A 17,434-nucleotide genomic window follows, 5' to 3' on the forward strand; every position below is an offset into this window, starting at 1 on the left:
ACCCGGCTGCCATGAGGTAACCTCGGGGGCCAGACCCTGCCTCTCCTTCTCACCTGCCTCGCAGGGTTCTTGTGGTGGGGATTGAGCGAGGAGGGGGAAGAACCATGTAAGCTCCATAGAGAAAAAAGCGGAATATAAAGGCAAATAACCATACAGTGGCACCTTGGTTTAAGAACAGCTTAGTTCAGGCACCCCCAAACTTCGGCCCTCCAGATGTTTTGGACTACAATTCCCACCATCCCTGACCACTGGTCCTCTTAGCTAGGGATCATGGGATTTGTAGGCCAAAACATCTGGAGGGCCACAGTTTGGGGATGCCTGGCTTAGTTTATGAACAACTTGGATTAAGAACGCTGCAAACCTGGAAGTGGGTGTTTTGGTTTGTGAACTTTGACTTGGAAGCAGAACATGTTTCACTTCCTGTTGAGTGTATTCCATTTGTAAATTGAGTCCCCCGCTGCTATGGTTTAAGAATGGACTTCCAGAACGGATTAAGTTCGTAAATCAAGGTACCACTGTAACAACAACAACAACCAAAACCTCATGCAAAGTGGCAAGAGAGCGAGCTTTTGTGTTGAACTTAATCGGTTCCGGGAGCCCGTTTGACTCCCGAAACCATTCAAAAACCAAGGCGCGGCTTCTGATTGGCTGCAGGAGCTTCCTGCACTCAATCAGCAGCCGCGTCGGACGTTTGGCTTCCAAAAAACATTCCGGGTTTGCGGCATTCGGGAACCGATTTGTCCGGGAGCCAAGCCATTCGACAACCAAGGTATACCACTTTGAGGCTTCAGTATCACGCCCGGGATTTTCTTCGCTCTGCTTCTGTTTTGCTCGACATTCTGCTGAATTGTCCTGGAGTGCTTGGACCTTGGGTAGCACTGACATTGCCTAGATTAGAGATGTTTTTATCATCTCTATTTCAGGGCTCTTTTGTTTGGTCCACATTTTATTCTGTTTTCCCCGTGCTTTCTAGGCACTGGCCTGAGCAGTTTTTCTTTTGCCCTCTCCGCTTTGCCTGAGAGAGACCCGTTGTTTACTGCTGAATTGAGACAAGTGTCAATCTGAAGTGACGTTCCTTAGGATTCAGTGGTAAACAGCTGGTTTCCCTGGAGGAAGTGGGAAACCTCAGAATCGTGCGTAGAAAAAAAAGAAAAAACGGGAGAGGCAGATTCAAGTGAGGATGAGCCCTTAATAGACTTTTTGGGGGTATTGTTTGAATTCTATTATGGTGTAAATATTTTTTTTCTAATGGTTATGTTTCATATGAGTTTAGCTTTTTGTATTTTATCATTTTTTTGTATTTTATCCCTATACCTGCGGGTACAAGGCGGTATTTTTGTTGTTGTTGTTGTTGTTGTTATTATTATTATTATTATTATTATTGTTATTATTATTATTATTATTTCCATCCCACCTGCACACAGATGAACTTGGGGGTTGTCACTTAATCCTTCTCTGTCTCCTCAGGTGTGCTGGCAAAACTCCTGGCATCCCCGAACAGCATCACTGCGGTGCTTGGCAAAGATGTGGTCCTCCCCTGTTCCTACCAGACCGCAGAGGGTGAGAAGGTGGTTCAGATCACGTGGATGAAGCGGCGGGAGGATGGGACAGCCCAGGAGTTGGCGGTGCTGAACTGGCAACACGGGACCCACGTGCAGAATGCCTATTCAGGGCGAGTGCTGCGACAGTCCGAAGGAACCCTAGAAAACGGCTCCATCCTACTGAAGAATGCGGTGCAGGCCGACGAGGGGGCATATGAGTGCCACCTCATTACCTTCCCTGGGGGCAATTTTGAATCCAGCCTTACCCTCAAGATCCTAGGTAAGGACCTCCTAATGAACCCTCAAACTGAGCCACAGCTGCCAAGTACCCCGTTTTCCCCGGGAAACCCCCCGTATTTTCTTACTGTTTCCCGCAGGTGTCCCGAATGGCAAAATATTTCCCCGGATTACGGAGCTCCTGCCGGAGGCCATGTTCTTCTGATGCCGTGCCGGCACCGGAAGTCACTTCTACGCACTTCTGGACATGCGTAGAAGCGACTTCCGATGCCGCTGTGCCCATTTCCAAAATGTCCGCAGCACCAGAAGTCACTTCTACGCATGTCCAGAAGTGCGTAGAAGCGACTTCCGGTGCCGCGGCGCTGCTGATCCCGGATTTTTCAATCAGGAACTTGGCACCTATGAACCGAGCCCTCGGTCTAACTTGCATGGTAGATCTCTGTCTGGGCTAGCTTCAGGTGAGGGTCCACAGGACTGAATGCTGTGCAGTTAAAACCAACCCCTGCACATAGAAAGCTAGTATATCAGGGGAAACGTTTTTACATTAATCTTCCTGACATGCTAGTGTTTATTATTATTATCTTCAGGGATAATTATTTTTTTTTAAATGCATATATTGGATTATTGGATATTATTTTATCTGATAGAAGTTGCTTGTTTTAAAGTCATATTTTTATCGTGACTTATTTGCCTTAAATTGGGTTGTTCATAGGATGCGCAACCCTTGTTGCATATTTTGTGGCTTCTACCAGCGAGCAAACTGCCTTGGGTATAGCAGTGCAGAAAATTAAAGGTGAAATGACACAAAATGCATACATGTCTTTGCATGGAGAAGTATCCGTACACCCCAAAGGGTACGCAACACACCAGCACACACTTCCTCCTGGTGTAATCTGACAGGTGGGAATGTTCACACCAAATTTGTCATCCACCACGGCTGTTAAGCCACTTTGGGGGTCTTCTTTCACAAAATCATAGATTTGTAGAGTTGGAAGGGATCCCCAAGGGGTCATCTAGTCCACACCCGTTGTGCAGGAATCACAACTAAAGAATGCCTCCAGCGAAGGAGAGCCCTCCGTCTTCCCAGGGAGGCCGTTCCATTATCTTAACCGCTCTTTGCCCTCGGAAAGTTCTTCCAGATATTTAGCCACATTTTCCTCTTCCTCTGGCTGCAGTTCCCCCGCTGCCCACCTTGAACCTTGGCCCCCCGCTGGAGGAAGGGCAGGGCCGGACTCTGGCTGCCTCATGCACTGCGGAAGGGAACCCCGTGCCCACGGTGACCTGGGAGACGGAAGTGCGCGGCTCGGACAGCAGCCGCGTGTCCTCGCACCCCCGCTCAGCCTCCGTCACCAGCGAGTTCTACGTGGTGCCCGGGCGGAGCATGCATGGCAAGGCCCTCACCTGCATCGTCTCCCACCCGGGGCTGCAGCACAAGAAGCGGATCACGCACACCCTCAACGTGGCATGTGGGTATCTGCCGGCCCTCTGGGGTGGGTCGCGCCATCGCCACACAGAAAGGGGTGGTGTGGGGGCTTTCTCGGCACAAGGGTCACTCCCATCCCCTCGGGGACCTACCTTTCAAGGACGATGTGCTTCTGGTGGTTGTGGCCGGAGGCAAAACTAGCCAGAGCCACAAGGTTAGCTCTTAAGTTTAGGCCAGGCTTCCTCAAACTCAGCCCTCCAGATGTTTTGAGACCACAATTCCCACCATCCCTGACCACTGGTCCTGCTAGCTAGGGATCATGGGAGTTGTAGGCCAAAAACATCTGGAGGGCCAAGTTTGAGGAAGCCTGGTTTAGGCAATACATTTAAGGCGCATTGAAAGCAAACGGCTGCAGGGAACTGTAGTTTCCACAACTGAGCTACATTTTCCCAGAATCCGTGGGAAACTACAGTTCCCAGAGTTCTTTGGGGGAGGTTATGTGCAGTGGATATGCTTTAGATGTATGGTATGTGACCTCCTATACATAGAAAGTCAGTTTTCTCTATGTACACACACACACACACCCCTCCATTCTCCACCTGAGCAAGCAAGAGGGATGATCACAGTTGAAAGGCACATTCCCACCAAGAAGGAGGGTGCTGTGCAAGCCAGCCAGGGGTGGGGTCTAGGGAGGTGGACATGGCATGAGAACAGTCCTGAGGGCCAGATAGGAAAGCCCAAAGGAGCCACCTTTTGACCAGGGCCTGTCGTGCCCAACCACTGTCAAACCAAGATATCTGGCCCAAAGCTAAGGCTAAACAGTGATTTGGCACAATTCATGAATTCGATCCAACAATTTGCGAATTTTTTCGAATCATTTTACTGATTCTTTAGCATCTTTATTTGGGAGTAATTCCCAAACTTCTGAGTAGACATGAGCAGGCCTGTGCTGTTAATCTCCGACCCCCCCCCCCCACGGGATATCTTTGAGACCTTTGAGCATGCAGCTCCCTGAGGGGAACACTGCTGAGAACTCTTGGCACCCAGAACAAACCACACTTCCCAGGATCCTTTGGGGGAAGCCGTGGCAGTTTAAAGTGGTGAGATTCTGCTTTAAAACGCACAGCGCAGCAGGGGGCACAGGCTGCTCTCTCCCCTCTGCCACTTTGACCTCTCTTCACATTGCCTCCACGCAGATCTGTCGGATGCCTCAGTCCTCGGCCACGAAGAGGGGGAAGATTGGGACGCAGGAAAGGAAGGGGCATTCCTAAAGTGCCTCGGAGACGGGAACCCGCCGCCAACTTACAACTGGACACGGTCAGTCGCTTTCCTGTGGTGCAGACTGGGAGGCAAGGGGTGGCTCCCTCTTTCCAAACAGGGAAGAGGCCTGGAGTTTTGTTTCTTTATTCAGCATGGGGAAGTTGCCAGAGGCAGAAAAGTTGGTGTGGCCAGAGGCCAAGGGTGGGTGTGGCCAGTGGGGGTGACTGTAGGTAGGTAGTGGGTGTGGCCAGAGGCAAAAGCAGGTGGATTAATGGCTGTGACTCTTACCTTTTCACAGTAGGCTTCATTCCAGCCCCGGAAAAGTAAGGCGTTCCTACACACACCTAAGCAAAAGGCATTTTTTTACATCTTGAGCATACATTCCAGCAAAAGCACTTGAGGAGAGAGCATGGAGCAGGAACCCTGGGAAGGGGAGGGGGAACATAGCCCAAAGAGAACTCTGAGGGTAAGATAGGGAGGTCCCAAGGGCCACATTGGGCTCCTGGGGTTGCAGCCCCAGCCCCACCTCTTGTGTGGTGATGAGATTACAATTTCAGACAAGGACGAAGAAGAGCCAGATTCATACGTGCCACAGGGCTCTCTGGTTTAGCTTGGACCAATCAGACTCTCTCACCCTAACTTGTCTTGCAGGGTTGTTGTGAGGATAAAATGGGGGGGGGAGAGAGAAGACGCATGGGTCACGTATGCCTCCAGCTCCTTGAGGGAAAGGTAGGATAGGAATGTGAATCGTCCGGAGTTTTTTAAAATCAAAGAATGTATACCTGACTTTTTAATTCCAGGAATTTACGTAGTCATCGTTTATTAAATTTGTATGCCGCCTGCCCTGGAGCCTCTAGGCATTCGGAATAAGAAATGCAATTAAAAATCCATAAAGGCAATTGTATAAGAACCATCAACAGCCCATCTCTCCAGCTGAAACATTTTGAAAACTGTGCTTGCTGTAGGAGCCAGTTTGTCTAGTCTGCGTCCCAGATAAATCACAGTCTTGGTCTTTTTTTTTTTTCCCTTTGGAGGATGCTTTCTTAAAATCGATTTGAATTCTGCAGATGCCCTATCTCTGAATAATGTGTGGCTGCGCCTTTATCTCTTACCCACTCATGCAACAATATACACGCACAAATTTTAAAGTGGCATGCTGTGGTCAGTCTGCCATGGAAATGGTCAAAAGCATTTTGAGGTGTTGGTAACAGTTTGCAGGACAGACATTGGCTTGACTTTTAGAAGAGTGTTGCAGTCAGCCCCAGTCTTCAAACAGCGAGAGACTCCATGGGTGCCGGCACTTACCCGGGGTTTAATTTCTTTGGAATGAAGTGCCAATGGAGACTTTCGGATCTATGGTTTTGCTTGGCTTTAAAAGAGGATCATACAGATTTATGGAGAAGAAGGCTATAGCCATGATGGAGACTGTACTCTGCCTCCACAGTTGGAGGCGGTAAGGCTTCTGAATACCAGTTGCAGGAGAGGAGAGGCCCCTTGTTCCTGGGTCCTACTTGTGGGCATCCCTTTGGGGCACCTGGTTGGCCACTCTTAACAGGATGCTGGACAAGATGGGGCATGGCCCTAATTCAGCAGGACTCTTCGAATGCTCTTATATCCTACCCTCCATGTGTTACAGAAGCCCTGTGCACTGCAGATGATTCTTGGGTGTGTTTTTCACAAGTCCATTCTGCCCCCACTGTCGCTGATCAGGCCTCGTGTGGCCTCAGCATTGTCTGACATGAACAAAGAATGAGCCCGGTCAGTAGTGCAGCTGAGTCTTGGAGCCAGAAGGTCCCCCGGTGACTACCCAGAGAGTGGCAGGTTATGGGAAACACAGCCAACAAGCCTGGCCTTGACACCTGGGCTGCTACAATCATGGCAGCAGGGCCCACATCTGGGGCAGATGTTGGTTGCTGTAGAATCCTTTCTGCATTTTTTTAAGGCAGCCATAAATGCACATGGTAATAGATTCTCATTTGATTATCCCTTTCTACAACAAAACTGGTGCTTGTTATTCCCGGATAAAATGTATTTAGCATCAGGGCAGCAGAAGCAAATGCCGTTTTGTTCCGGTAGTCGTGATGGCGCTGTGAATTCAAGGCAGACTTTCAACATGCTCGGAGCATTAAAAGAAAAATAAATAAATCAAGAGTTGGCAAACGGTTTTGGTTTGTTGCCGTGAGATTCCCAGAATGCAGAAGGAGCCGTCAAGCATGGAATTAGGGGAGAGAGAGTACAGAAATGGGGAAATGGGTGCTTTACAACTGGCTACCCAAAGGGGGCGCCTTGCAAGGCCATTAAGGCCAGGTTCTAAAAATGACCCGGCTGCACCAGTAAGCTTCTCCCAGTAAGCAGTCCCCAGTAGGCTTCCAAGGAGCTCCCCACAGTTGCCCTAGAAAAACGGGAGTTTAAGAACCCCTGGCCTACTAGGACAAAGTGGGCATGGCAGGGTGGGAGGAGTTCCGTGGCAGAGTGCCCGCTCTGCAGGCAGCAGGCAGCTCAGCTTGAAGCTAGGGGGAATGAATCCTGCCCTAGCGCTGGGAGCCTCTGGAGGCAACCTGTGCCCGTTGGGGAGAGAGCAACAGCCAAGCCAGCCCCCACCCCTCAAGCACCCGCCCCTGGGGCAATCCCTAACCCGCGTGACACTTTCCCAGGATGCAAATCCAGGATTGCACCACCAGGAGTCTGGGGCAGCTTGGCATCTCCCAGCGCCAGCCTTGGACGCCTGCCTGGCCCGCCTGACACCGTCTGGGTGCCAGCTACGAGGTGCATTCCCCGACGCCCCACAGAGAGCTGGCAAGGCTTGCTTCTAGCAGCCCCTCTTGCCCCAAGTGCCCAGGCTGGGGGTCCTTCCTTCCTGCCCCCAGCAAGGCAGCTGCGGCAGTGCATCTGAGTGGCCACCACTTGCCCGCCTGGCCGTTCCATTCCCAGCCAGCCAGCAGTGCACCTGATCTGAGAGCTCCCACGGATCCCATTCAAAGGAAAGGCTGATCCTCCATAAACACTTATTCATCACTCAGCCATCCCCAGCCTGACTCTCAAGCTTTTTTCTTTCTTTCTTTTTGCGCTCCGAGGGACTGGCTGAGACTTGCTGTGGGTTTCGGGGAAGCAGCCCCGGGCCAAGATGCACCTCGTAGCCTTTTGTGGTGAGCGAATGTGGCGGGCGGGCGGGGGGGGGGGCGGCAGTGAAAAACCAGCCAAGTCAGCACAGGGCTGGGGGGTGGGCGTGGTGGATGGATGAGGCTTTGCACAGGCCAGGTTGGCGGGGGGGGGGCAGGAATGAGATTCTTTTGAGGTCTACCTGCCTTTTTAGAGGTGCAGCAGTTCGACAGGAAACATGGCCTCTGTAGAGAGCTGCACAGCTGCTTACCGGCCAGAAAGTGGCCAGGATTTCATCCTGCTGGCATGCCTGCAAAGGCAGAGGACTCAGTGTCCGTACAGTCGTACCTCGGAAGTTGAACAGAATCTATTCCGTTCAGAAACCAAGGCGCGGCTTCCGATTGGCTTCAGGAAGCTCCTGCAGCCAATCGGAAGCCGTGGAAGCCGCGTTGTACGTTTGGGTTCCAAAGAATGTCTGCAAACCGGAACACTCACCTCCGGGTTTGCGGCGTTCGGGAGCCAAAACGTTTGACTTGTGTTCGGGATCCAAGGTATGACTATTGCCCTTTTCTGTATAGATATATATTTCTCCTACCAAAGATTATGCACCCTTTATTGGGGTCTCTTCTCCCCACCACTTTCTCCTGCAGAAAGAGTAAGAAGGCAAGGTGGATAGTTATCCTGGAACAAATGCTGGAAATGAACTGTAAACTGTGTGTGTGTGGAGGGGGAGAAAGCTGGCAGGTGGGTCCCTTGCCCTGGAGGTCCTGAGATGAGATTTGCACATGCCCCCAGGACACATTTGGAATACCCTGGACAAAACTGCCCTTTTAAATTAAAAGTAAAAGTATCTAAAGGGCAGACCTTGGTGGTCACTTGTTTTTAAAATATGGCATGCTTTTATTTCTTATCCAAATATAGAGGCGCCATCAGTATATGCAAATGTCTGGCTCATTTAAAACTATCTAGAAGCTGAGGCTCCAATACTTTGGCCACCTCATGAGAAGAGAAGAATCCTTGGAAAAGACCCTGATGTTGGGAAAGATTGAGGGCACTAGGAGAAGGGGACGACAGAGGACAAGATGGTTGGACAGTGTTCTCGAAGCTACAACAACAACAACAAGAACCTTTATTCTCAATAAAACTGATGGAACTCACAAGTGGATAATACTTTTTAACTTTTTTAAAAAAATCTTTATTATTTGTAAAGGGAATCTCGAATCAATACTTTATTATGCCTTTGGGGCTGTGCTGTTTCTTTGTACTGCAACGCTTTATGGGCTAAACCAGGGGTTTTCAGCCCATGTACCCTGGCACCCTGGGCTGCCTTGAATGATGGGGTGCCACGAGCAACGCTGGCCTCTGTCCCTCTGATGCCTCCCAAAGGCTTGCACAGCTGTTTGTTGCAGCAGCCCTGGCTACCACTCCCCAGGCGAATGGCGCCTCTGGCGCTGGTCAGGGGGCGCTTTGCAGGCCCCTATGGGGCAGTGTAAGGAGGCACCTCTCTTTTGGGGGGGTAGCTCAGAGACCGGGGTGGTACCAGCGGCTGCCCAGAAGACTCCCAAGGAGAGAAGAGAGGAGGGTGAGGGAACACTCCACAAGGGAGGATGTTCAAAATGGGGTGAGAAGCTGTCCATAACTGGGCTCCTGAGCCCCACAGGGGTGCTGCAGAAAGAATGTAGTTGGTCAAGGGAGCCGTGTGGACTCAAAAAGGTAGAAAAACTTCTGGGTTAAACTGTTGATTCTTTGTTTTCTTTCCTTTTGTCATGTTTGCATGTGAACAAATCAATAAAATTTTAAAGGGGGGAGGAGCTAAAGGATGGGAGAAAAGTTTTGCCCTTTGCAAATACTGTTAAACGCATGTGTGTGTGTGTGGACAAAAGGCTGCTGTTGATGCACCCATGCGCAGTGCACATATGTCCTCTTTCTTTCCCCACATGCAGATGTCTTCCCCCACATGTGCATAGGTGTTAGTTGCGTGTGTGTGCAGGTTGGGAAGGGCACGGCGCTGTTGCCTCGGCCGGGCTCCGCTCGCCGGCTCAGACGCTTTGCCGAATCTCTGCGCAGAGTTTGGGGTGCTGTCTGGACACGCTCCGGCACCCAGCTCAGCTATGCAAGAGACCCATGGGAAAAGGGAAGGGATCCCTTTGATTTCAGCACCTATTGTTCATGATGTCATGGCTGACCCCGCCCTCCTCTTCTCTGCCCCCCCTCCCCTTGTGCCCCACACCTCCCCTCACGAGCCTGGACATGTTGCTGAGGCGGGGAAGCGGCAGAAAGGGCGAGAGCATCTGGTTCAGGAGTTCCTGGCCCTTGCCATTCCTCTTTTCCTCTTGTGAGGCGTCTTTGGGGCGTTGCCTCTCCCTCTGGCGAAGGCCCTCTGACACCCTGCAGCCGAAAATAGGGACATACTTGCAATGTTTTCAATTTAAGAGAAAAGGCGAGGAGGAGGCGACACGGTGGAAGTGTAGGAAATTACACGTGGAGTGGAGAAAGAGGTGTTTTCCCTCCCCCTTTCAGCAGAAAACTGCTTCAAATCCCCACTCAGCCATGAAGCTCACTGGGTGTGATCTTGGCTCAGCTGCTGCCTCTCAGCCTATCCCACCTCATAGGGTTGTTGTGTGGATTAAAGGATAAGGGGGAGAGCCATGTATATCACCTTGAGGTCCTTGGAGAAGAATGGTGTATAGAAATGCAATAGATAAATCTGGAGTAGAAAATGTACATACACAGCTCTGAGTACAGAGAGTACGTGGTGTGGTGGTTGGAGTGTTGGACTAGAACTTGGGAGACCAGGGATCAAATCTTCACTTGGCCATGAAGTCCACTGGGTGACCTTGGGCCAGTCGTGGCCTCTCTGCCTAACTTAACCTCACAGGGTTGTTGTGGGGAATAAATGAGGAGGGGGAGAGCCATGTATGCCACCTCGAGCTCCTTAGAGAAAAGGCTGGGATATGAATGCAATGAGTGAGTGAATGAATGAATGAATGAATGAATGTATAGAAATTGAGGACATCCTATGAATGGTTCAGGACAGATCACAGAAAGTCCTTCACGCAATGCCTAGTTAAACCACGGAACTGGCTCCCGCAGGAGACAGTAATGGCCCACCAACTTGGATGGATTGAAAGAAGTTTGGACAAATTGGATGGATTGAAAGAAGTTTGGACAAATTGGATGGATTGAAAGAAGTTTGGACAAGTTCATGGAACAGGCTAGCGATGGCTCCTAGCCACAGCGGCTCGGCTCGGCCTCCACAGTCAGAGAGGCAGCAATGCTTCTGAATACTGGCTGCTAGATAACACAGGACCAGGTCATCTGTCATCAAACGATGCAGCAAGTATGTGTGTGAAACTGCCCATTTGGGAGGTGATGAATAGGCACCTCTCTGTGACTTAGCAGGTGCTGCCTGCACATCTTGAGCAGTTGAGTTCAAGGCACTGGCGAAACTCTAGGTTAGGTGTCAAAAGAAGACCCAGCAAGAATCTGGGTCCACAGAGATACAGATGTTTTCCTCTACCCCTTCCTGACTTGGTCTCTCCTCTCTCTGCCCAGGCTCAACAACCCCCTCCCCAGCGGAGTGAAAATCAAGGGGGACACCCTGCTCTTCCAGAGACCCCTTAGCACTGAAGATGGAGGCGTCTATGTTTGCCAAGTGGCCAATGGCTTTGCAACCAAGGAGGCTGAGACGACCATCAGCATAAAAGGTACCATTCTGGGACAGCTCAGAAATGAGCGGCAGAGCTGATTTGGCTTGTCTATCTTATACAACAACCCAGGCAACATTCACACCATAGCTTTCAAGTGCTAGGGCACTGATTTAAACCATGGCTTCTTCCCCCAACGAGTTTTGGGAGCTCTAGTTCATGAAGGGTACTGAGAGTAATTAGGAGGCCTCTATTCCCCTAACAAAACTTACAGTTCCCAGAATTCCCTGAGAGGAGGGATTGACTGTTAAACCACTCTGGGAGTCATACCTTTGTAAACACTCGGTTCAGTTTTTTCTTTTAAAAGTAAATTTTTTTAAAAAAAACTTAAAAGAAACCCACTCCTGTTTGGTTGGTGACGTGCCCATTTCTAGCCAATCAGTGTTGTGCCCACCACTAGCTGAACACATAGATTTTTTGTTTCCTCAGAATTTGATATAGGAGAGAAAATAGGAGACTAGATCCTCCCCACAATGGGTGGGTGGGGGGAATAAAAGGGCTTGCCTTCCCTCCTCTCTCACCTGGCAGCCATAGGAGAATTTTGCCTCTCCTTGTAAGGAAGCCACTCCTTCTGTAATAATAATAATTATAATAATAATTTATTATTTATATCCCGCCCATCTGGCCAGGTTCCCCCAGCCACTCTGGGTGGCTTCCAACAAAATATTAAAATACAGAAATTCATCAAACATTGAAAGCTTCCCTAAACAGGGCTGCCTTGAGATGCCTTCTAAAGGTCTGGTAATTGTTGTTCTCTTTGACCTCTGGTGGGAGGGCATTCCACAGGGCGGGTGCCACTACCGAGAAGGCCCTCTGCCTGGTTCCCTGTAACTTGGCTTCTCACAACGAGGGAACCGCCAGAAGGCCCTCGGCGCTGGAACTCAGTGTCCAGGCAGAACGGTGGGGGTGGAGACGCTCCTTCAGGTATACTGGACCGAGGCCGTTTAGGGCTTTAAAGGTCAACACCAACACTTTGAATTGTGCTCGGAAACGTACTGGGAGCCAATGCAGGTCTTTCAGGATCGGTGTTATGTGGTCTCAGCGGCCGCTCCCACTCACCAGTCTAGCTGCCACATTCTGGATTAGTTGTAATTTCCGGGTCACCTTCAAAGGTAGCCCCACATAGAGCGCATTGCAGTAGTCCAAGCGAGAGATAACTAGAGCATGCACCACTCTGGTGAGACAGTCCGTGGGCAGGTAGGGACTCAGCCTGCGTACCAGATGGAGCTGATAAACAGCTGCCCTGGACACAGAATTGACCTGTGCCTCCATGGACAGCTGTGAGTCCAAAATGACTCCCAGGCTGCGCCCCTAGTCCTTCAGGGGCACAGTTACCCCATTCAGGACCAGGGAGTCCTCCACACCTGCCCACCTCCTGTCCCCCACAAACAGTACTTCTGTCTTGTCAGGATTCAATCTCAATCTGTTAGCCGCCATCCATCCTCCAACCGCCTCCAGACACTCACACAGGACCTTCACCGCCTTCACTGGTTCTGATTTAAAAGAGAGGTAGAGCTGGGTATCATCCACATACTGATGAACACCCAGCCCAAACCCCCTGATGAATCCTTCATAGCGGCTGCATATAGATGTTTAAAAGCATGGGGGAGAGGACAGAACCCTGAGGCACCCCACAAGTGAGATCCCAGGGGTCTGAACACTCATCCCCCACCACCACATTCTGAACACGGCCCAGGAGGAAGGAGCGGAACCACTGTATGACAGTGCCCCCAGCTCCCAAGCCCTCTAGACGGTCCAGAAGGATGTTATGGTCGATGGTGTCAAAAGCCGCTGAGAGATCCAGCAGAACTAGGAAACAGCTCTCACCTTTGTCCCTAGCCTGCCGGAGATCATCAACCAGTGTGACCAAGGCAGTTTCAGTCCCATGATGAGGCCTGAATCCCGACCGGAAGGGATCCAAATGGTCCGCTTCCTCCAGGTGTGCCTGGAGTTGTTCAGCAACCACTCTGTAACTCTCTAAAGATTTGTCCTTCAGGGTAACTGGTGCTGTAGGACTTTGGGCAAGGGGGTGATTTGTGAGTTTCTTCCAGTCCCATGCAGAGAAGCTCAAAGTGGAAGGGGACACCTGCCTAGCCAGCCAGATCAGCCGAATCAACCCTGGTGATCCATGGGGTAACAGATGTCGCAGCCATATCACCCTCACATCCGAACATCCAGCCATAAAAAAATAATGGGAGAGGATTTTCCCCAGCAAAGTATTTGTCAAAATTACAAATACATAAATACAGACGGGCATTTACCCTTGTTAGATTTAATGTACTGCCATCTGCTTTACCGCAGGGAAGATTCGCAGGTAAACCATATGTGGAATAAGTCTGCCCCTGCGGTATGTCGGAGGTAGAAACTGCCTCCCACGTTTTATTACGCTGCCGTTTCTACAGTGACATACGCCGAGTTTTCATTTCTCCTGTTATGCAAAATTTCTCAAATGAATCCGAATCCCAATGCCTAAAATTCCTTGTAGAAAATAAGGACCCTGAAATTACGATAAAAATAGCCAAATTTTGTGCGACTGCCATAAGCGGAACAAGCGGTGTCACCACAATGATCAAGGCCCCCAACAGCAATTTTAGGCTATATTTTAGCAACCCAGTTTTAATTTACATATTCTAAATGCTGTAATATACACACGTGTACCGTCCCTGCTGTGTAAATTTTAATGCTTACACCATTGAGTTTTATAATTTTTGATTCTGTATGTGACCTGGTCTGTGACCGTAAATAAAACTGAACTGAATTGAAAAGCTCAAAGTGGCCTTCATGCATCACTGCCATGGCCTACTTACTCCCCTCTCTTTTCTTATCTCTCCCAACAGGCAACAGGGCCAAGCAGGTGGACGTGGTCTCCATCTCCATGATTGGGGCAGGACTCATCTCTGTAGTGCTGCTTGGCTTGCTGGTCCTGGTGGTTGTTCTCATGACTTGCTACCACAAGAGGAAGACCAAACGCATCACTGAGAAATAGTAAGCAAATGGGAATAGAACCATAGAATTGGAAGAGACCCAAAGTGTCATCTAGTCCAACCCCAAAGCACTTCACATGACATCTTTTTGGTGTTATTAGCCCTCTTCTCTGATGCCAACCGCAATCACCTTGCGCAATCGCCCCCTGGTTACGTTTTGAGCTGGAGTAAGGAGCTGGATTTGGCTAGTGCAGGGGTCCCCAAACTACGGCCCCCGGGCCAGATGCGGCCCAATTGGCCTCCCAATCCGGCCCGCGACGACCCCCGCCACCCGCTGCCGCCGCCCGCTCTTACGGCGCGCGGCGCGGCGACGAGCTTAAAAATCCGCAAAAAATCGCCGAAAATCCTTTGTGCGCATGCGTATGGGCCTCTCCCGACCCAGAAGAGGTCATTTCCGATGCACTTCCGGGTCGGGGGAGGCCCATACGCATGCACACAAGCGATTTTCGGCATTTTTTCCCCGACCGTGTGCGTGTGCGCATGCGCACGGGCGCGCACTCCCCCGCCCTTCGGCCCGCTGCGCGCGCACTCCCCTGCCCTCCGGCCCGCCGCGCGGTAAGTCTGGGGACCCCTGGGCTAGTGGGCTGGATCCTTACCTCTCCCCCCCCACTGTACACCCACCTGCCAATCACTTGGCATCACGATGACGATGATGCTTGTATGGACAATCAGCTGATGGTTGGGGCTTGCAAAGCACCTCGTACAGAGGCGTGCAAGCCCTGGCAATCATTTGATCATCGGGGCTTGTCAGTGCCCTTTGGTCTAACCACATGCTTGCCTGCCCCACCCCTGATGTCACAAAACCTATGCAGGGGTTACGTTCTGGGAATCACACCTTGCTGAATCTCTAGTGGCAGAGCGTGCCATAGGACCAGGCCAATTACACCAAAGGCTTGGTTTCTCGTCATTGTCAAATGAGCCCCGCCAACTCAGGGAATGACCAACAGAACTTCTGTAGATAATCTCAGGGGCTGAGCTGGGCTCTCTGGGGCACCCTGGAGCTAAGTTGTTATGGCCTTCGTTAAATTAATTTGAACGGTGAACCTTCCGGCCAAACTAAGAGACCTGGCAACCATGCCCCCGGTGCCACATCTGGCGCCTTGGTGCACAGTGAGACATTCCTGTTAGGCAGAGGGCAAGGAGGGAAACAGCTGTCTCACCTGGTTTCTCCCCCTCCTTGTGTCTGGCAGCGAAGAAGAACTGACCCTGACCCGGGAGAACTCCATCCGGCGCCTCCACTCCAGCCACAGCACTGACACCCGGAATCAGGTGAGGGGAAAGAGAGTATGGGGGTCCCTGTGGATTGGCTGGGAAGGGATAAGGCAAAGACGGGGCTTTTTTCCAGGGAGAGGAAGTGGGTGGGGATAGAGAGCCCCCTCTCCTTTCATAGAACTGTAGGGTTGTTGGAAGGGAACATAAGGGTCAACTAGTCCAACCCCTTGCAATGAATGCAGGAATGCCAGCTAAAGAATTCCTGGCAAGCTATCCAACCTTTGTTTAAAAACCTCCACCGCTGAAGGAAATAAGCAGTGCTTTGCTTGATCTGGGCATCTCAAGTCTCATACAGTTGGCCAGGTGGCTCCGGGAGGCTCAGACACCATCCTGGTCTGCACAGATAGACTGCCTGCGAACTTGGAGTTGCCCATTTATCCATGGCTCGTGGCAGGGCTTCCCCACTCAGCTCTGAGCTTTAGAGCTCCATGTCTGAGTTGTATAGTCGTTTAGTCGTGTCCGACTCTTCGTGACCCCATGGACCATAGCACGCCAGGCACTCCTGTCTTGCACTGCCTCCCGCAGTTTGGTCAAACTCATGTTCGTAGCTTTGAGAACACTGTCCAACCATCTCGTCCTCTGTCGTCCCCTTCTCCTAGTGCCCTCCATCTTTCCCAACATCAGGGTCTTTTCCAGGGAGTCTTCTCTTCTCATGAGGTGGCCAAAGTATTGGAGCCTCAGCTTCACGATCTGTCCTTCCAGGGAGCACTCAGGGCTGATTTCCTTAAGAATGGATAGGTTTGATCTTCTAGCAGTCCATGGGACTCTCAAGAGTCTCCTCCAGCACCATAATTCAAAAGCATCAATAATTCAAAAGCATTTTGACTAAACGTGATCCAGGTGGATCACGTTTAGTCAAAACTCTCCACTATGACCTGTCCATCTTGGGTAGCCCTGCATGGCATAGCTCATAGCTTCTCTGAGTTATTCAAGCCCCTTCGCCACGACAAGGCATTGATCCATGGAGGGGCCATGTCTGAGTGTTTTGCTCAATTGGGGAAAACATCAATCTGGGTTTTCCGTTTGCTCCAATTCAGCTTTAAAGAGAGGGTTTTTGCTCCAGTGCAAAAAAAAAAAAAAAAGGTGCTCAGACACAGAGCTTTAAAGCACAGACGGTGCCTGGAAAGAACAGAGGAAAAGTAAGTGATGAAAAGTGTGCCGTTGATAGAACTTCGAAGCCTCTTTTTCTCCTCTTCCTTTGCTGCAGAGCTGAGCCTATGGAAGTCCTTCGGCACCCTCTAGAGGGAGCAAGTGGAATAATGTAAACACGCACACAAGCCACCTTTCTAAAAAAAAACGAGAAGGGCTGAGCTCAGATCTTACTACAAGCCACCTTCTCTGACCTGGGAAATGCTTGTGGTTGCCTCACCTCAAAAATGACATTGCAGAGTTGCAAGAAATGTTCAGAAAAAGGGCAACAAAAATGATCCTACAAAGAAAGCTTCCAGCATTTGGGGCTTGCAGGTGGGGCGGGGGGGAAGAGGCGACACTATAAAAGTTTATGAAATCATGCGCGGCATGGAGGAAGTGGAGAGAGAAAAGGTTTTCTCCCTCTGTCATCATAACGCTCGAACTCGTGGGCATCCAGTGAAGCTGAAGATTCAGGACACTTTTTTTTTTAATGACCTTCACGCAACGCTTAGTTAAACTATGGAACTTGCTTCCATAGGAGGCAGGGATGGCCACCTAGAGAAGGGACCCCAAGGGCCATCTAGTCCAACTCCCTGCAATGCAGGAATCGCAGCTAAAGAATCCCTTTGGATGGCTGTAAGGGAGGCAGATTCATAGAGGAGAAGCCTATCAATGGCTACAGGCCATGGTGGCTATGCAGTGTCTCTAGAGACAGTAGTGCTTCTGAATATCAGTTGCTGGAAACCACAGGAGGGGAGAGTGCTGCTCTTGGGCTCGGAT

General features: G+C 50.6%; 1 protein-coding gene across 2 annotated transcripts in view; it reads left to right on the forward strand.

Annotated features, from left to right (window-relative positions):
- NECTIN4 (nectin cell adhesion molecule 4) overlaps positions 1 to 17,434 on the forward strand; it is a 90,212-nt gene that overhangs the window by 64,803 nt on the left and 7,975 nt on the right. For both annotated transcript variants that reach the window (XM_035097807.3, XM_035097806.3), the window contains 6 exons: positions 1,468 to 1,821; positions 2,954 to 3,244; positions 4,398 to 4,518; positions 11,116 to 11,267; positions 14,105 to 14,252; positions 15,442 to 15,520. In XM_035097807.3, coding sequence (XP_034953698.1) covers positions 1,468 to 1,821; positions 2,954 to 3,244; positions 4,398 to 4,518; positions 11,116 to 11,267; positions 14,105 to 14,252; positions 15,442 to 15,520 — 1,145 coding nt within the window. The remainder of the gene's footprint in view (positions 1 to 1,467; positions 1,822 to 2,953; positions 3,245 to 4,397; positions 4,519 to 11,115; positions 11,268 to 14,104; positions 14,253 to 15,441; positions 15,521 to 17,434) is intronic.

Source organism: Zootoca vivipara, chromosome 16, assembly GCF_965207765.1.
Source record: "Zootoca vivipara chromosome 16, rZooViv2.hap1.1, whole genome shotgun sequence".
Lineage (NCBI taxonomy): Eukaryota > Metazoa > Chordata > Lepidosauria > Squamata > Lacertidae > Zootoca > Zootoca vivipara.